This window comes from Mauremys reevesii, linkage group 10, assembly GCF_016161935.1.
Source record: "Mauremys reevesii isolate NIE-2019 linkage group 10, ASM1616193v1, whole genome shotgun sequence".
NCBI classification, from domain to species: Eukaryota; Metazoa; Chordata; order Testudines; family Geoemydidae; genus Mauremys; species Mauremys reevesii.
The window spans coordinates 25,687,988-25,709,336 of record NC_052632.1 but is presented as its reverse complement, the minus strand read 5'-3'; the positions used below and the strand labels follow the sequence as shown (position 1 = coordinate 25,709,336).

Here is a 21,349-nt window from a genome sequence, read left to right as displayed (position 1 = left end):
CCTCACATAACCAACTAACTACATCTACATTCGATATAGTTACACTGGTGCACATATCCCCTAACACAGTGTTTCCCAAACTTGGGACGCCGCTTGTGTAGGGAAAGCCCCTGGTGGGCTGGGCCGGTTTGTTTACCTGCTGCATCCGCGGGTCCGGCTGATTGTGGCTCCCACTGGCCGCGGTTTGCTGCTCCAGGCCAATGGGAGCTGCCGGAAGCGACGGCCAGTACGTCCCTTGGCCCTCGCTGCTTCCAGCAGCTCCCATTGGCCTGGAGCAGTGAACCGCAGCCAGTGGGAGCCACGATTGACCAAACCTGCAGACGGGGCAGGTAAATAAACTGGCCTGGCCTGCCAGGGGCTTTCCCTACACAAGCAGCGTCCCAAGTTTGGGAAACACTGCCCTAAGAAAAGGAGTACAGAGAAATAAAAGGTTAGATTAAGACTGTGCTGATTGCTTTCTTTATTTACCAAATATAATTTAATTGCCAAATATAGCTACAGAGGATGAAATGTTTGGAGGCATTCATAAATATGCTAGTAAGTACTAGTCCACTATTAAAAAGTCAGAATTAAGAAAGATTGCATCAGATGCTGCCTTTACTCTGGGCTTTTTTTTTTTTTTTTTTTAATTATCACTGGGGAATTTGTACCTTTTTGCTGAGTTGGGATTATCCAAATTCCCCAGTGACAGTTAATTAACAAAAAAAAAAAAACCAAAAAACCCCCCCACAAAACGGTAATAATTGGACCGTCCCATTAATTTAAAAGTATTAGGTAACAAGGGATTCTAAACTAATTTTTTTTCTTTACTGAAATCTATGGCTTTCTCAAGCTGCCACAGTGGCTTTACTGATTTGCACTGTTCCCTATTTAAACAGCTTTTCATACACCTCCTATTTTCTGTTTTGTATTTGCTGTTTGTTTAAATACAATTTACTCAGTTTCCTCCAGGCATCTTAACAGGAATTATTCAATAACAACAATACGGTGAGAATGTTCTATTTGCAGCATCAATCAGAGAGATCCCATATGAGGGAACTGCAATTCTGTTTGCTCTTCAGACAGAAGCAATATAGCATCAACAATTGGCGACTGCCACCATTAAATCTAATGGGTCTTCAAAATTTAGTTCAGATCATTTAAATGCTCACCCCTTTTTAGTGTGGTCATCCAAAATAGGAAAAGGAACACTGAGCCTGAGTCACTGAAAATTGACTACAAAGTATCACACCTACAATACAACATAAACTTATTAAAAAAATAAAAGTACACCAGAGTATTAGGGCTGGCTGAAAATTTTCCATCAAAACTTCTTTTCCAAGGAAAATTGGGTTTTCAATTAAACAAAATTTTCCACAAATACCATCTGCATCCATTGAAAATTTCGACTGTTAATCAAAAAAACTAACCCCCAAAACATACAATTTTAGGTTTGAACATACTGCCATGGCAGTAATGGGAGTTGTAGTTTTGGGGCTTTGTGTCTCTACTCTCCTCTATGAGTTGGATTTCCCAGCTGGACTGCATCTCCCATGATGAACCATGACCTGGGACTACGATGACGCCCGGTTCCGCAAATGGGGAAATTGTGGTGCATCATGGACGATGTAATCCAACCAGGTAGCCTGGTTATAGAAGAGAATGTAGACATGAGGCACCCAAACAACAACTCCCATGAGACATCAGTGACATTTTCAATTTGACATTCAGCCAAAATTTTTCACTTTTCATTTTTCACTTAAAAGTTTAAATTTCCCATGGACATTTTATTTTGTGAAATTCCCTGAACCCAACCAGATCTACAGAGTACATTGAACATGAGATACTGCATTAGTGTTCCACAGATTTGGGGACAAATACATTTTTGCAGCTTTTACCACAATTATTCTAAATGTTGTGTTGAATCTGCAAACGGGTTTTGTAAACCCCACTCCTATAAATATAAAAAAAAATATGGTTGTGAATTGCATCCCCATTTGAATGGGGAACTAGTAAGTGTATCACTGTGTTAAGTGAGAGCCATGTATTATTTGCAACCTTGTCTTCATAGCCACCTTACTCAAAATCACACACGTGGACACTTACAGACCTGTGTCAGGAGGATATTTCCAAGCACAATAATATTGTATAAAATGATGCTCAAATTCCACAGGGGAAACAATAGCCTCTGCTTTCATGATGATGTCATTCTGCCATGCGGAAGGAGAATTAAAGCAAGCAGCTTCTTTCCCCAGCTACACTAGCAGCTCACAAACTCAGTAGCAATGCTGTTATATAAACTCAGCTGCACACGCACTCTCTCTCGCTCTCTCTTTCACATACACTGAACCCCTATTCTAAATCCTTAGAGCTAAATTCAGTCCGAGTGCAAACGTCCACTAACACCAGGACTGAATCTAGCTTTCTGACTCTATAGTACTAATAGCACATAATCAGATGACTGCAGAAGCTCTAATGAGGATCACTGTACACTCAATCTAATCATTGACAAGCATGTTGTTATCAAAAGAACATGGCAACTGTATTAACATATTATGTCTCAAATAGGAAAAAAATTATAAACTAATCTATTTTAAATATGAAACACTGTGTATGTTGTTCTCAATGATTTTATATAACCTTCAAAACAAGGCAGTAGTTTAGTATAAGTGGATTCAAGCCATCATACACAGAACAAGTGATCAGACTCAAAATGGAAAGGTCAAGTGTGAAAAATCAGTTTAGGACAAGAAAAGGTCACACCCCAAAGAAAATAATTTTTTTTGCACAGACCGAAAACATTGGAATCTTTACAAAGTTCCCATGCACTTTAATTCTGGAGAAATATCAGGTCAAACTGCAAACCTTCCACAGATGGTTTAGAGGATTAGCCAATCAGCTTTGTGGGCAATTACAGATTTTAAATGGCTGGCTTGACATTAGACATAAAGAAGAATGAAAATATCCCTGCCAAAATAAAGTGAAGAGCAGATGTGAGCCTAGTTCATTGTTTTTAATATGAATTTTGAATGTGAGGCTTAAAAGGCACAAATCTTTATTGCAAATTACTGTCCATGGTAATTAGAATGGAACTGCAATAGTATGTATCTCAACTAAAAACACCCCCGTTCTAAAATTCCATTGAATACAGCATGTGTAAACAATTGCGATGAAGTTTCCCTATTGAAAAACAACTACACCTAAGGCTACATTTAAGTGCCTCAGCTCCACAATAAGTAGAACTCCATGATGACAGCACTGCCCTTTAAAAGGCCTTTTCTCCTGCGGGAAAATTCCTGCCTACAAGGTTCATCCAAATAAACACGAAATCCCTGTTTAAAAAAAATAAAGACTAACTTCCTGCAGAAAATGAGGGATATTTAAAGGACAGGAAAATACACCGTGTTAAGTTTCTGCTGTGCTCCCTCTGGACACACAGCACATGTTCAGGGAGAGATAAATATTCCCTCTCCCACTTCTATCCTGAAAACATATACTATAAAATATTGTGGCCTTTTCTACACATAAATTTGCACTATATGCATATGTAAACTTGTTTAATTAAACCAGTACAAGAGGCTGTGTGGGTGCTTATTTCAGTTTAAGGCTTATTTTGGTTTAAACGTGTTCCTAATCCATTTAATTTAAACTGAAATAAGCATGTCCACCCAGCCATTTGAACCTGTTTAATTAAGAGGTAAATTGGTACAACTCTGCATGTAGACAAGCCCTGAGTAAAGGTTACTATTAAGAACATATAGTTTATTTTTCTTTTGTCCTGCATAATAAATAGATTTATAGTGGTCCCTGGACCTAGGCAAGTAGGCTGCACTGGATGACCCAAGTTACAAACACAGGCCTTGATAGTGCTTCCCTAGAAAGTGTTGGTAACTTTATCACTGACTTCACTTGGCACAGGACTGAGACTTTACTGTCAGTAGAGCCCTGTGTGGATATACCATTTATATTCATGGAGCTGCAGGGCTGTACTGGGAACCCAGACCAGGCAGCTCCTCCGGCGTGGCTGTACAACTCCCAGCCCTGCCCACTGGGGTGGGCACCAGGCTCACCAGCAGCTGTGCTCTGAAAAATCAGGTCCTACATGTCCCAGATTGGGCACCCAAAATTAGTGGATACTCTTGACATTACTCTCTGTGCCTCAGTTCCCCATCTACCACCCCCTCACCTCCAAGGGGTGTTGTGAAGATAAATTAATTCACATTTGTAAAACACTCAGATACTATAGTGAAAAGCACCATTAAAAAAGCCCATGAGGAAATTAATAATGCTGTCTTCTGAGCACGGTTTGAATTGCATGCAGTAAAAAAAAGCCTAGGACCACACGATGAGCAATGAGAAGAAAATAAAAATATGGAATAGCTGTTTACTGAGTACCATCCATTCTGTGCATCGAATAAGGCAGGGGTCAAGTAGAATAAAAATGTATGTGATAATGTAATTAAAGACTATCATAATGCATACGCACAACATTTTGACCTTCCCAGAATTGAAATGTTTCATTTAAGTTTGCTGAAATGACTCAAAACACTTCAAAACACTCGTTTCAACATTAAGCTGCATTTTCCCATTGTGGCACATTGCCTTATGGAAGTTGTAGTTTGAGAGTCTGATGCCCTTATTCTCTCCTATAGGCCTGGCTCCCTGGCTGGGCCATATCTCCTATAATGCATCACACAACTCAAGTCAGAATTAATAAGCACATTACCTAATAGGAGATGTAGTCCTCCAAGGTGTCAGGCCAATAGGAGAGAGAATGGAGGCCAGAACTACAACTCCCATAGACAATGTGATAGGAAAATGAAGTTTAATGTTTCGTGGTATTGGGTGGGTTCAAAAATATTCCAATCTGAGGTGAGCCCACCTTAATGAAATTTCATTGCAATTTTCTCGATAGAAAAAAGAACATTTTCCCATAAAAATTTCTGGATTTTGCTGAAACTGCATTTTCCAACAGAAAATCGTTCTGCAAAGTTAACTGCTTTTAAGTTAGCCTACCTTCAGTGAGAGTTGCCACATGGTGAACAAACATGTGAACTGCAAAGTGATTGGATTAGCAGTAAACAGTGAAAGTATTAGCAATTGACAAGTTGTGCTAACACAAGCTGTAGTCTGTACTCCTTGAAAGGCCAGCTAAATTGAGTTAAAAGCACATCCACACTCAAGTTAAAGGTATGAGTGTGGATGGGACTCAAGTTAGGGGCAACACTTGAGTTATAACACTGTATATTTACAGCGAAAACAAGTCCTCCTGAAGTAGGATTAATTATTGAGGCAGTGTCATCTAGTCATTAAAGCTCATGATTAGGAATAATGTGATTTTATTTCTATTCCCAATTCTCTTGCTTTTTCACTTTGCAGCTTTGTGCAAATCATTTAAATTTTCACATAACTTTATAAAGTGCTGTTAGATCTTGGGATGAAAAGCGCTAACAAGTGCAAAATTTTATTGGATAGGCGACAAAAACCCAGACTTTGGTAAAGGGGAAGAGAAAGATTGGGTGAAAGCAAATTGAAATACTAAGAGTACCAAACCCAAGAGAACTAATGATGGCAGGCAGTTATAACTACATGACAAATCTATTACAGTTCTAATGGCCATTGTTTTTATTTACGATTCCCCTCTTTTCAAAAAGAAATTTCTCTGTTTTAACATATTACTGTGCTTTTGGAGGTTACTGGTTCTTAGTCAGTCATTAACTAGAGTTTTAAAGGTATGTTTATCTCTGACCCCTGAGTGGCATGTGCTGCAACTACCCTGAATCCTCACTACATTACAGTAGGTAAGCACATATATCTAAATATAAGATCATATAGTATTTTCCCCTCCATTAACAACTATAATCTCTTTATCAATTGTTTTCTAGTAAGTGACTACCTCAAAATAGGACAACTGAAGAACAAATTATTTAAATAAAATCAAACCATCTGTCAGGCAGTTGAATATTTTTTCTAGCCAGGAATATTTTCACTGTTTTGTGTTATATACCCAATATCATTTTCAAAACTACTTGGATTTTCATCTGGGAAAAGGAACAAAAGATTCCAGCCCAACATTCAGGTGCCTGTGTTCGTAATACCTTTGTTACACAGAACATACTAAACAAAATTTTATTTCGTAATGTGAACAGGACCTAATACTGAGCATTTAACATGGTTACAATAGCAAGATCAGAGAAAGAATTAACCTCTCAAGAAATAGTTATTTCAGTGTCAAATTATCTTCTTAGCTATGTATCATGACATGCTCAGATTGGCTTACGCCAACAGTTTTGTCAAGGTCATAAGTAGACGCAAAGAATATAGTAAAATATTAACTAATGTTCTAAGCTTGTACTGTAGCTTGTTGAATAAGTTTCCTCTCCATCCTCATCTTACCAAACTTAACTAGGATGAGCCATAACTATTTGTTGAGACAAGAGCCACCTTAAAATAAGTAAGCAGACACTGCTACCCTACTGATAAAGATTTAAGGGCCTCACTGATGGCATTGTCAGACAGACATATAAAGACAAAAGCATTGGACTTACTTTCAGATACTATGTCTGCAACAAAACATACAGTAGGTTAAGAGAGCCTCAAAAAATAAATAAATTACACTCTATATTTTCACAGGGTGTTTACAGAAAGACTGATCCTATAATCTGTACCTTATAGACAGGGGCGGCTCCAGGCCCCAGCACGCCAAGCACGTGCTTGTGGCGGCATGCTGCGGGGGGCGGTCTGCTGGTTGCCGGGAGGGCGGCAGGCGGCTCCGGTGGACCTCCCATAGACGTGCCTGCGGAGGGTCCGCTGATCCCGCGGCTTCAGTGGAGCATCCGCAGGCACACCTGCGGGAGGTCCACCGGAGCCGCGGGACCAGCGGACCCGCCGCAGGCACGTCTGTGGGAGGTCCACCAGAACCGCGGGACCGGCGACTGGCAGAGCGCCCCCCGCGGCGTGCTGCCGTGCTTGGGGCGGCGAAATGGCTAGAGCTGCCCCTGCTTATAGACTTTGTCTAATGACTTGCCAAGATCATTAAGTAGATTTTTACATGTGCAAAAACTTTGTTTCATGGTGATGCACTTTGGAGATTATGAAATTCTATTACAGAGTCATATGTTTTATGCTTTAAAGACCCAGAAAATAAATTAGTGCAGAATTTTTAGAAAAACACTCTCTAAAGGCAAAATTAACATGGATGCATCAATTACAACTGAAGATTGCACCTCTGGAATTGCTTTTTAAACCAAGCATTACATTATTCAACTTAAATAGAGACAGTGATCTCACAAGGTATCTATTGGGTTTCCGGGAAACGGGGCGGGCGAAGCCCACCCCATGCTAACGGATCCCCCCCCAGCCTAAGGGGAGGTTCCACAGGGCCTCAGAAACCCACTAATTGCGGGGGACAACTAATAAAAGAACAGGGACAGGAGTGCGGTCAAAGGGTCATAAGAAGGGAGCCTGACGGGGACACTGAGCAGAGAACCCCAGGAACTGACCTGCTCAGTACTTAGACTAGAGACATTTCTAAGGGACAGCAGGTTTTCAAGAAACTGGTGATTGTGGCATTGTGAATCCACATGCAACTGATTTCTCAACATGATTCTCAGCAGCTCATTTTCCCTCAATAAAATGTAAAATGCTATTGTAATTTCACAAAATAGTTGTCACCCGCCCATTACCAAAAAGAATACTCAGTTAAAAAAGACCCCAAAAAGGACTCTGGTTTTGTATTCTTTCTGTATAAGATTGTAAACTCTTTGGAACCGGGATTATTGTCTTCTTCTGTGCCTCCTACTGCACTGAGCACACTGCTGGTGCTTAACAGTTAAAAATAACAAGGAAGGGGAACCCACTGGAGGTGCTGTCTTTGAAAAAGTGTCATAAAACGTACTTGATGTGCCAACATGTGATCATTAAAGTTTCCATGTGATTTTTCATAAGAGTAGCAATGTTATCTTGTGCTGACCAAGTTCCAACTCAGATAATTACAAGCTGCCTCCCTAAACTCCCACTAATATTTTTATCTACTGGGCAAAATTCTCCACCTTCTTCCCTAAACTGCTGTGCAGTGTTCTTCTGCACTACCCTGCATTCCACAGCAGAGAAGATTGCATTTTAGTGGCTGGCAAAGGGATTCTTATTCCTTACTTCTACATCCCTGACTGTCATTAGAGAGGTGCCATTAAATTAGTATGTGTAAAATGCTATTTACCCTTGGATGGAGAAGTACTATAGAAGTGCAGAAGTATTATTAAATGGAGAACCAGTGTATTCTCTGTGTCTTATTGAGAGTCTGGGAGCATTTCACTGACAAGTGAAACAATGTTCTCTGTGGCAAGTGTGACTGTCAATCAGGGACACCAAAATGAAAACTAAAGCAATGAAAACAAAAGTCAGGAGGAAGGTTGTTACAGGAAAGACAATGAAGATCTTAATATGGAAACCTTAATTTAATACTTAAATATTATTATCACACCATGATTTACCAATGATCTGTGGCAAAACCAACCATCAAATCAGTAAGCATATGTACAGAGCTGCACATGTGACAGACATCTGCCTCTGGATTCCCATCAGATTACCCTGGCTATGTTCTAACCTGATATGAAAGACATACAAGTGGTGTGCTAGTCATGCATACTGTAAGAGCTCAGTACTCTACCTGCCAATCCACTTGGTATCTCCAAGAGTGGAAAACATTTATATTGATCTAGGATTGCTACAAAGATTCCTTCCTGTTTGCAGGGAAAACAGTTCCTTTTAAGGCTAGGACAAATTATAAAACAACATTATTTGGTACAGGGAATATGAGGCCAGGGATGCAACACAAAAAACAAACAACCCTGTATGCACACTGATGCCTATGTAGCCCCATGTACAAGATACCAGTATTCCTTCCTCCTATGTGTAAACTATTCCTACAGTATTTACACATCTGCTTGATTCATTACATACAATAGAATGACTCTTTTCAGCAGCCTTTAATGTAAACTTCCTGTATCCTGTCCTACAATGTAAATCTTTCCATGCGCTAATAATGCAAACAACACTTAAACAGGTCAACACAACTTCTCTTATATAAACTATGCTTTTCATAGTAGATGGTTGTGTATCCACCACATAGTTGTGAGACTAATAAATTGAGTCATATATAAGATAATAGTAATCAAGATATGGAAATGACCCATTACAGCAGAGTCTATCCCCCTCAAAAGGCAAGTTATAGTCTCCTGATAGATGATCTGTCAAATATACCACAACTGGTCTTAGTCAAATGTTCTTTCCATCTGGTTTTTGCTTGCTAATCATTTGAGGAATAGAAATGCTTGTAACCATTGTGATAAACTGTTTTAGTTAAATAACAGAAAATCACTGAAAGTAAAAAGAGACCAGGAGGTGCCCTTAGAGCAATGAAAATGAATTAAGTTTCACTTTTGTACATCAGATTAAACTATCAGAGTCTATGCCAGGCAAGTAAAGAATAGCTATTTATAAACTACCTCTTAGCCACAGCAACCCAGTTATAGAGCTGTTTCCCAGACTGCTTTATTGTTGTACCAAACAGACTACTCATTCATTTCCTGTCATTTGCAATTACAGCTCCATAACTGAAATACAGTAAATTACTATGGAGTACCTTTGAAAGATGGTTCATTGGGGTTCAGCTGTCACAACAATTATTGTATAATAAAAAAAATGATTTTAAGAGTTCCAGTTCTCTCTCTCTTTTAAAAAAAGACTAATTTACTTGAAGCAGCTCACCGTGAAGCAAATATCTCAATATAAGCATGCAGATAAAGGAAAATGACAAATTTGGTCAGCTAGACAAACTCAACAAGAGGTACTGCACTCTACAAATAAACTGATGTGTGTAAACATCTAAACATCTCACTTTTTAAACCATTCAAATAAATTGTACTTGTATCAGAAATAACAAATATACAGTGCCTTTCACAGCATTTTCTATAAATGTCTTTTCCCCTCACACTAGACATAAAACAGAGCCTTCTTTCAAAAGCCTAATTTTATTTTCATTTTTCAGTATATTTTGGTCCAGTAATATCAAGATACCCACAAGTCACCTAGTACCAAAAGGTATACAGATCAGGTGAGTAGTTCAGAGCTAACCTGAGCATTTTTGATTGGGCCCGCAAAACTATTTTGCAATCCCTCCACTCCCTAAATATAACAGATTCCTGTCTACTATGATCACAATACTATGCACAGGGCTGGGTGGTACCATTTTGGAAAGGGCCATGGTATGTTTCATTTTGGAACTCCCAAACTTAATGGACACACCAGCCTCCTGCCATAAGAACAAAATTCAAATTTTATGAAAACACTTAGAAAAAGCGTACAAAGACTCCCAGTTGCTTTGTATCCTGAGAAGCTTCTGGAAGGATCCCTCTGGAGAACAGCACCAGATTCACACTTCTCAGAAAGGCTCCTGGTCCTAACCAGAAAGACCACCTTATTATCATCTTTGGTGAGCAAGATGCATTTGACAATCTAAAGACAACCCTCAGTGTTTCAGTCATGCCATTGGGTCTACCACACCTTTTTGTCATACACTCTCTTTCACTGTCTACAGAGAAACAAAATTAAGCAAGTGGTAAATAATTATTTGACTTTGGATCAGAATTTCATCTATTGTAAATCAGCATAGCTCCACAGAAATTAGTGAAGTTACACTGATATACACCAGCTGAGGATCCAGCTCAGGGGTGGCCAACCTGAGCCTGAGAAGGAGACAGAATTTATCAATGTACATTGCCAAAGAACCACAGTAATATGTCAGCTCCCCTGCCCCGCTCCCAGCACCTCCCGCCCACTGGCAGCCCCGCCGATCAGCGCCTCCCCTCCCTCCTTGCACCTCCGGATCAGCTGTTTCCTGGCATGCAGGAGGCTCCAGGACGGAGGGGGAGGAGTGAGGGCATGGGAGCTTCAGGGCCTGTGGCAGAGCCAGGGGTTGAGCGGTGAGCAAGCCCCCACCCCCCCGCACATTGGAAAGTTGGTGCCTGTAGCTCCAGCCCCAGAGTCAGTGCCTATACAAGGAGCCGCATATTAACTTCTGAAGAGCCACATGTGGCTCCAGAGCCACAGGTTGGCCACCCCAATCTAGCTCAAAACTTTAACTATTTATTGTGCTGAGGTCAGAGCAGGATTTGAAAGCATATAATCCAAAAAGCCTGGCATAGGTTAATTTTTTCTCACAAAAATGCATTGTCACCATTAAGCTCACCTTTCTTGCTTCTTCTAGAGCCTCTCTTAGATTCTGAAGTTCTTTGTCATGTTGTTCTTTAAGTTTATCTATCTCCAGGTCATGGTTAGATACTTCTTCTTTCAACGCTCCTTTTAAAGCAGTCAGTTCCCGTTCTCTTTTTCTCAATATTTCTTCTTGTTGTTCTTTTGTCATGAATATTTCTTGCAGATCCTGCTTCATTTGCATCAGCTCCTAAAAACATTTAGAAAACCCTCAAATTAAAACACGTCTTTTTTATCTGGTTCTAGCAAATGGATAATGGAAAGCGCATAATCAGTTTCTATACAGCTATGGTGTTTCAGTTACAGGATATGATATAAAGTATCTTCTCCATGGTTCAGCTGTGTCATCTCAACTGGCTCTGCTGCTTCTCTCGCAGGCCTTGCTAATTTTCACACAGAGCACAGTAAATCTCCTAAATGTTTGTTGATGGTTGGGTACTGCTCTCCTCTCTTTTCTACTCCTCCTGCATGTTTTTGTTACGGCCACCTCTGAAGTAACATTTTCATTTATTGCTCTACGTGCATATTTAAGCAACGATGTGACAATGTGCTTCTTACTTGCTTTGCTGTGGTCAGCTTTTCTTTATAGTCTTGTATTAAAGAAATGTGCTCTAGTAGATAGAGCTTAACTCTATCCCTGGATCAGCCCAAGACTCACTGTAACTTTGGATGAGTCACACTTACAACCTTTTTATTCCATTTTGTATCCCTCATTACTCCAGTCTGTAAAACTGGAATAAAGCTTACCTGCATTGTAGGGGCTTACCTGCATTGTAGGGGTGATATGAGGCTTGAACCATTTTACAAATATGAATTAAGATCCTTCAATGAAAGTGCTACACTCATTCACTACAGGACTGAGGTGGGAGCCCAGACTGTAGGTATTTCTCTGCTTTCTTTTCTATCAGTGTAAAGCTAGCTTATCCTCAGAAAATAAAAGCCATGATGAAGGACATAATTGGCCTGAAAGATTACTCTGCTGTATCTGTCACACCACGGATTGCATGTGTGCTTTTCAAATCAGTTACATGAAGGTTATCTTTAGCTCCCAGGAGTTTTACTCAAGCCATTCTCTGCTCATCAGAGTCTTTTCTATTGAGAACTCTGGCAGATTTGTTTGGTGGATTTTTAAAACTGCAACAAAATACTTTACATGAAAGTTACTATGTTTTCTTAGTCTGCTGTGTCTCAGTAGTGTACTTTCACGTCCTACAAAGAGAGCACTGACCACAAGTTGAAAGATAAACACCAAAGCAGTTCATATCTCATCCCACAGTCCTCGATATAAAGGGGAAGCCAGTATCTACTAGCTGACAATCTTTAATGTTAGATACTTGTTTCCACAACTCCCATTCAATGGGACATAGATACAACTGTTCAGGATATCCTCATACACATTATTCTTGAGCTTTTTTTATTACTGACCTCTATCAGAACCTCTTTCTCTCCATCCACAGCATGCTTTGCATTATCCAATTCATCATGCATTTCAGAGAGCTGGTCTTCAAGGTCCCTGATTTCAGTCTGGTGTTGTTCCCGTTCCATCTTCACTTGAAAAAGTCTCATCAAGGGGGGAAAGAAATGTTTAGGTTTATAGTGGTGTTAAAATTGTTTTTCAAGTACCATAAAACTCTGCTCCCACTCGCCCAGCCTGGGATGGGATGGAATGAAGCAATAATAGTGGAAGCTGTGCAGGGCAGATTGGTCATCCCCCCCACAAAGGAGAATGAGACTTTGTCTTCACTCTAACGGTAAAAATGGGATATTCTCTTATGCAGCAAAAATGCACATGTGGAAAACTGAACTTTATTTTAGACTTAATCCTTTTCATTGATAACATTGTTGGCTGTAGTGCTCATGCATTTCTGTGTTTTAAAAAACCTATCCGTACTGGATAACCATGCAGTATAAGTACAACCCGCATTAAAACAAATATTAAATTTTTTAAAAAAAAATCTTAGTTTTGCCTCAAATACCACCAGATGGTCAGTTTTGAGGTAATAGTTTAAACACTTCAGGTAATAAAAAAAGTAGCACTAATTGCTATTGTATTGGGTTAGTGTCTTCTAAGCATAAACTTGGGGGGGGCAGAGGATGGGAGGGAGTGATAGATAAATTTAATCTGCAGTATTTAATAGAGGAACAAACTCCACAAAAAGGTTTTCTACAAGAAACTCACTCCTCTAAGTTTTGCCTGAGTTCCTTCTCACTTTCTCCTAGATGCTTTTTTAAGGCATCTTTTTCTTGTACACTTTTGTCAAGTTGCTGTTGTAGATCTTTCAGAGTTGCTCTTGTAGTGTCTCTCTCTTCTTTGACATTTTGCTGATTCTAAATTGTACACATTGAAAGTATTAAGCTGAGGTAAAATGCTAACAACAAAATGAAAGGCCCCGTTTTTAAAGGTATGAAAAGATTCACTCTCAATACTTCATCCTTTTTCAATTACAACATTAAACTACTTAGACTATGAAATCTCATAAGACCTGTATTGGAGAAGATAAGCATGGCTTCTGGACTCTTATTAGAAATATGAAAAGGAAAGGCGTCTCAGTATTAGTCAGTCAGTCTCCACTACACTGATCGCTATCACAGACTTAAAGCAAACTATAATCTATTACAACTAAGTTGCTTCCATAGCCTCTTCAGTGCTTTTTAGCACTTAATCATTTAGAGTTTCAGATTGAAAACGAATGCTATACCTGTTTTATCAGTAACTACATGAATTAATACAGTATATCTCCTACACCAAATATGTCTCACCATAGTTACAAAGATTTTTTTTTAAAGCTTTACTTTTGCAGCTATTTAAGAAAGTTTCACTTATGTAATTCTCCATCATGGTATCCCAAGGGCTATGTGAAGCAAACAATGGGGAGAGATTATTTTTAGAAAAGCTCACTCTTTAAAAAAAAGAAGAATGTTCCATATAAGCAAAAGTGTAACTATATGATGCAAAATGGTCACACTTGTCTGATATATTAAGCACTTATGCAAATTCCACCCACTAATATGAGAACATTAGCATAATTTGCCATATATTTACTGATATATAAATAATGATTTTTTTTAAAATGTAGGAATTATGAGAAACCCACAGAATCTTCTAGGTCTTGAGTTTATAACCCCAGCATAAAAGTTCCAAAATTCAAAGCCCCATATTACATAAGCACAAGAAGTTTACAAAGCATTCACAATCATTAGTTTAGGGACAGAATGTTTACTGGCAAGTTTAGCATAAATCTTACATAAAAGAAAATGTTAGCTTTATCAGGTTGATTGTCACTTGTTTAGAACACCACATCTATTCTTTATAATGGAAGTAACAAAATATGATACCCTAATTTCTAGATCCAGCTTTTTCTGTAGCTCTGCAACCTTGCTCTCTAGTTCTGTTTTTTGTTCCAGCAATGCTTTGACTTCAGTTGAAGAATTAGAAACCTACAATTAAACAGAGATGTTTAATCCTAAAAGTCCAAGATATAATCTTTTTTATTTCCTTTTAAAACTTAAATTAAACCACTGACAGAACTAATAAAAAACATAGTGATAATTTGTTTTTTATAATTAGCCAGAATTATGAAAGTTATCATGGGACAGTTTTAATATGGTTTGAGATAGGATGTAATTCTTGTTCAACTTCTTGCTGCTTGCTCTAGGCCTATTTCCAGTAGCACAGAAAAAATCTCAAAAGAACCATGTGTGCGTTGTATAGCTCTAAAAAACTAAAACTCAATAAACAGCAATTGAATAAACCCCTAATACTTCAGGCCAAATTCCACTCTGAGATTACTTCGTGCACCTTTGACAGACATCATTGGGAGTTGAGTATATGGTTCTGAGGGCAGAATTTGGACAGATACTTTTTATAATTATACACTTGTGTTTTATATTTTCAATCTGATCCCCTATAATCTAAAATAAAATAAATTGATAAGGTACTTCAAATTCAGTCCTCTGATCAATAACATGGTAGCAAATAAGCTTTTTTCAGGTTTCTTTTAGAATTAAAAAAACACAACTGATATCTTGGCAGGTAATAGTAACATTTATTTTTTGAATATGCAGACTGTCAAATTATGTTACTGCACTATTGCTTTTAAACAACATCCTAGACAAATTCTTTATTTAAAACACACACAGCAGAAACAGCAATTCATGCCATTGTAATGAGAGGACATTCAGCATTCTTTTCAACAGCAATAAACAACAACCTTTCCTTTAACATAATCACCTTTCAATGCATATGAGACATTAGCAGGAATTTCTTTTAGGAGTTCACACAAGTCTCCTCTCTCTCTTCCACCACATAGCCACAACCACTGGAAAATACCTTCAGTACATCACAAACACCCACCCACAGCAGGGCCGGATTAACCTTTTAAACGCATTTGTGGGCCCCCATGTAGGCAATGGAGCATGGCGTGGGGACGTTAGTCCCCAGAGCGAGGGGCCAGCCAGAGGCAATGGGCATGGCATGGGCACTATTTACAAACTGGCAGTTGCCAGACACACAGTGGCCCACCTTCCCCTCGGGGGTGGGCACGTGCTGCGCCACACAGGACCCACGGCCAACACCGGAAACCTCCCTCCCCCGCCCCCCGATTCCCTATGGCCAGAGCCCCCCTGGACCCGCTATGCCAAGCACCTCCCCCAACCTCCCCACAAATGCACAGCATCCTGCACAACACCACCCTTGCCCAGCGCCCCCCTGCCCACAGCCCTACCACCAGGGCCATCCTTAGGATTTATGGGGCCCAACGCAGTATTATTAAACTGGTGCCCCTATGCCCGACTTGGGGCACAGCCACCACCCCCGCCCGCAGACCCCCAGAAGAATCCCCACCCAATGCTAACACACACTGAGCTTCATATGCAGCAGACACTGCAGCAGCCTGGGCTCACAGCCCGGGCGGGGGGAAGGGACGAGGCACCAAAGGACACCAAGCCTCACGGAAGCGGAGAGTCACAGTTCAGCTCTGTGAATACAGCCCCGGCCTGAGGAGGCTGCAGCGTGCACTGGGTGTGCAGGAGCCGACCCGCTCTTATTTGCTGTCCCGGTGGTGCCCCAAATTTTTGGGTGCCCTATATAGCTGCGTATGCTGCATATGCCTAAGGACGGCCCTGCCCACCACAACTGCGCAGCACCCCCGACAGAACCTCTATTCCCTAGTGCCCCAACACACACAGATCTTCCCCGCCACCTCACAGCCCAGCACCCCCCCAAAGACCCACTCCCCACCCCCTGCCTTCCGGCCACACTCACTGGCCCTGCTGGGAGGTGACTGCTGGGCTGAGCTAGCAGTGCAGCCAGAGCTGGTCCCGGGTGCCGGGAATCACCCCGGTCCCTCAGGAGTGGCGCGATCAGCCAGGCCAGGGCCTGCCCCACTGGGCTCCCTCAGGACCCACTTGCCTGGAGGGGCCCAGCCAAGGCCGCACATTGTTATTCCCTGACACCTGGCTGAGACTGGCCAGGCTTCTGCACCAGTCCCAGGCGGCTCAGCTCCGGGGCGTCAGGTGGGGCCCCACAGATGGTGGGAAGCAGAGACTGCCCAGAGCTGGAGGTGCACTGGGGTCCAGCCAGGGGGCAGAGAGGAACAGGGGGGTGGGGCCACGGGGCAGAGAGGAGCCCTTGGCCTGAGGAGCAAGTGATGGGCAGTGGGGAGCCAGCGGGCTGGTGGGGTCTCGGGATGCAGTACAAGCGGAGCAGGCCAGGGCCCCTTCTGAGCACGGGCCAGTGGCGCCATTGTAAACCCGGCACTGACCCACAGTGGTATTGACAACATAACCTTCAGACAGTAGTGAGGTATCCTAATGTTACTAGGGTTGCCAACCCTCCTGGTTTCGCCGGGAGTCTCCCAGAATCACGCCCTATATCCCAGAGTCTACTGAAGCCAAACCAGGAGATATTAGGCGCTGAAAATTTAGAGGCACCACAGAGCTAAGGCAGGCTCCCTGCGTGCCCTAGCTCCGCATCGCTACCGAAAGCGGCTGGCATGTTCCTGCAGCCCCAGGGGAGGGGGGCAGGTAGCTCCACACGCTGCCCCTGCCCCCAGTGCTGACTCTGCAGCTCCCAGTGACCAGGAACTGCGGCTAATGGGAGCTGTGGGGACAGCGCTTGTGGGCACTGGCAGCACGTGGAGCCACCTTCTGGGAGTGGCATGGGGCCAGGGTAGGCAGGGAGCCTGCCTTAGCTCTGCTGCATCGCTGCCCAGGGTAAGCACCTCCCGGCCGGAGCCTGCACCCCTCATCCCCTCTTGCACCCCAACCCCCTGCCCTGAGCCCCCTCCCCACACCCGAACTCCCTCCCAGAGCCCGCACCCTGCACCCCCCACACACACCCCAACTCTCTGCCCCAGGCTCAGCCCGGAGCCCCCTCCACCACCCAAACTCCCTCCCAGAGCCCGCACCCCGCACCCACTCCTGCATCCCAACCCTCAGCCCCAGGAGCCCCCTCCAACACTCTGAACCCCTCAGCCCCACCCCCCAGCCCAGAGTCCACACTCCCTCCTCTACCTCAGCCCCCTGCCCCAGCCTGATGAAAGTGAGTGAGGGTCGGGAAAGCGAGCGATGGGGGAGGGGGGAGATGGAGTGAGTGGGATGTGGCCTCAGAGAAGAGGCAGGGCAGGACCTCAGGGAAGGGGCAGGGCAAGGGTGTTTGGGTTTGTGTGATTAGACAGTCGGCAATTCTAGTTACTCCTTAATTTGGGTCTCCGACACACAACTGCAAAATGCACTTAGACATGTCCTACATGGCAGATTCCTCTACTCTTACATTTAAAAATGTATGTAAACTTTCACAGAGACCCCAGTCCAGCAAATTACTTAAGCACGTGCTTAACCTTAAGCACAAGTATTCCCACTGAAGTCAGTGAAGCTATTCGCATGCTTAAAGTGCTTTGCTGGATCAGGGCCATAGTATACAAATCCAGCTTGTAGCTTTTTTTGCAACTTTTCAAACTCACCTACTGTGTGTATTACGCACACCCTAGTCTCCTTTTACAAACCATGTAAACAGTTTTAGACAATGATATGCAGTTCTGTACTTTACTATTTTATAGCTATAAAACACACAAACAAAAGTGATTTGATTATTTACTTGTGTACTTCCAGCAGCTCTTGACTTTAAAGTCTGGATCTTCTCAAAAACCAAGTTCACCTTCCTCTTTGTGGCATCATCATTATCAGTGCTTCTGAAACATGGACACAATGTAAGTAAACAATGCAATGATTTAGGACACCAACTATTTTGCTCTGGCTGGAATAAACGTCAAGCATCCAAATTATAATAAAATCAATTAGGAGCAAATTAGAAATAGATTTTCAACTACTATTCCACGAAGACTTTAAATAAATTATTAAAAAAATGTAATTGCAAATATTTTCTGGAAAATTACTTGGCTCTTTGATTACAATTCTGAGCTGAAGGTCAGTATAGCAAAGATGGGTGTTCTGCACGTAAGTTATTGAACAAGCTGCCTGAAACTTTAACACAATAAAGTTTAGGTTCCTGATAGTCCTGCCTGCTATGTCCCAATTGTCACAACACCCTCATTCCGGGATATCACAGCTACCAGAAACTCTGCTAAATCAATAGCTTAAGAGGCTTGAGGGGTGGGGTGCATAGAAATGTTAAGTATATTGTGTGGGTTAGAAATTCTCTGCCCCCCACCCTTTTTTTAAAATTGTTTAATTTCAGAATATACAACATCAAAAAATGTGACAATCTTTCACCTGGAGAAGGCACTTGATGCAAAGGACAAGGGGAACTTACCTCAGACTTTTAGGTGTACAGTCCACTTTTTATACACCAATTTAGGAATAGTTTATGTGAAGCTCAATTCAATTGTTGTGGTTTTAAACATTTTCCAAACTTTGACACCACAGGAGATACACTTGTTTTTTGTTTTTTAAATTAACCAACCCACAAATTTATTTTTAGTTTTTTTAAAAAGTACATTTAATCTGATCCTGAACAATATACAGCATACACGTTCTGATTAGATGGGAATTTTGGGATTCTTTGTAACCTTCAAAGACATTGGTGAGCTTCAGAATAGTGAAGTGGTATAATTTTTAATTAATTTATCCTTTTTGGTTTACAGTCTAATTTTAACGATAGTGTATTTAATTGATAACTTCTTTAAGAAAGAAGGATTACATCATCCATCCCTCCATCCAATACAACGTAGCGTTTTACTAAGGGTATGTCTACACTACCAGATTAGTTCGATTTAACTTAATTCGAATTTGTGGAATCGACCTTATAAAGTCGAATTTATGTGTCCACACTAAGGACACTAATTCGACTTTGTGAGTCCACACTAACGGGGCAAGCGTCGACATTGGAAGTGGTGCACTGTGGGAAGCTATCCCACAGTTCCCGCAGTCCCCGCTGCCCATTTGAATTCTGGGATTTCCCCACAATGCATGCTGGGGGGGAAAATGTGTCGAGGGTGGTCTTGGGTAACTGTCATCATTCAACGTGCTTTCGGACGTCTCAAGGGGAGATGGAGGAGCTTACTGACTCGCTCGGATCTCAGCGAAACCAATATCCCCATTGTTATTGCAGCTTGCTGTGTGCTCCACAGTCTCTGTGAGAGCAAGGGGGAGACCTTTATGGCGGGATGGGAGGTTGAGGCAAATTGCCTGGCTGCTAATTACGCTCAGCCAGACAGCCGTGCAATTAGAAGAGCCCAGCGGGAAGCGCTGTGCATCCGGGAGGCTTTGAAAGCTAGGTTCCTCAGGGAGCAGGGTAACCTGTGACTGTTCAGTTTCTTTACAGAGAAGCTGAACCTGCCCCTGATTCAGTTACTGTTGACTTTCTTCTGCGGTTACATACCCCGTTCACCATGTTTCCCCCCTTCCAACACACGTTTAAAAATAAAGTTAATGGAACATTGTTAATTAACAACGTTTTCTTTATTAATGAATTCGTGTTAAAGGGTTGAAACAGGGACGCAGACTGTGGTGGGTAGGGTGTGCAGTGATGTTAACACCGCTTCTACTCTCGAGGAATGATAGGCTCCTGCTCCTAGAGCGGTCTGCAGTGCCGGACTGGTTGTTTCAACGGAGCCTGCCATCCCTCCTTTTCGGGACTCTGTGTGCAGGGGCTACGTGACCTTGTGGCGGGGGAGGACGGTTACAGATTCCCCTGCTGCGTGGCTCTGTGGTCCAGGACAAGGACCGCTGCATAAGTTCTGTAAACGCCCTCCCATGCCACAAAGTCACGTACCCCCCACCCCCACAGAACATGGAAAACACCTCCCAGACTGACCAGGGTGCCTACTGACTGCACTGTGTGTGTGACCTGCTGTTGATCCTGCCCCCGTGTCTGTACCCTGGTAAAGGTGACTGTCCTATGCAATTAACAACCCCCTTCCTCCCCCCCCCCCTTCACAGACAGTCTTCTGTAGAAAAACTTGACGGAAATAGTAATTAACAGCAACCTACTTTTAATAATCAACTACACAGTTGGGGGATGAAACTGGGATTGGGGCTTCGGTGAGCCAGGAAGGGAAGGACTTCTCAACATTTAGGGAATGAGAGCCTTCTTGTATTTGTGCACTCTGCAGGGGTGCAGTGACAGTTTTCACAGCCCCTGTCGCCCCTCCTTCTTGTTACTTTGGGTGAGGGGGGTTTGGGACTTTGTGGCGGGGGAGGGCAGTTGCAGATACAGTGCAGGGGGGCTCTGTCCTCCTGCCTGCGGTCCTGCAGAACATCCACAAGGCGCCGGAGCGTGTCAAATTTTCCCTGGGCATTTCCTGTGTGGCTGGTCAGAACATCTAAGCTCGGACTGCTGTCCAGAGTGTCAACAGAGTGGTGCACTGTGGGATAGCTCCCGGAGCTACTAAGGTCGATTTCCGTCCACACATAGCCTAATTCGACATAGCCATGTCGAATTTAGCGCTACTCCCCTCGTCGGGGAGGAGTACAGAATTCGAACTAAAGAGCCCTCTAGGTCGAACTAATTAGCTTCTTGGTGTGGACGGGTGCACGGTTAAGTCGAATTAATGCTTCTAAATTCGACAAACTCCTAGTGTAGACCAGGCCTAAGACAGTGGTCCCAGTGGCAACTAACTCTGCATAACAAATCAAAGAC

General features: G+C 42.3%; 1 protein-coding gene across 9 annotated transcripts in view; it reads right to left on the bottom strand.

Moving 5' to 3' along the window:
* Window positions 1–21,349, bottom strand: part of CGNL1 (cingulin like 1) — a 149,567-nt gene that overhangs the window by 48,344 nt on the left and 79,874 nt on the right. For all 9 annotated transcript variants that reach the window (XM_039492997.1, XM_039492990.1, XM_039492999.1 and 6 more), the window contains exons 4-8: window positions 18,347–18,440; window positions 14,587–14,688; window positions 13,430–13,578; window positions 12,676–12,811; window positions 11,228–11,440 (exon numbers count right to left, since the gene is read on the bottom strand). In XM_039492997.1, the coding sequence (XP_039348931.1) occupies window positions 11,228–11,440; window positions 12,676–12,811; window positions 13,430–13,578; window positions 14,587–14,688; window positions 18,347–18,440 (694 nt within the window). The remainder of the gene's footprint in view (window positions 1–11,227; window positions 11,441–12,675; window positions 12,812–13,429; window positions 13,579–14,586; window positions 14,689–18,346; window positions 18,441–21,349) is intronic.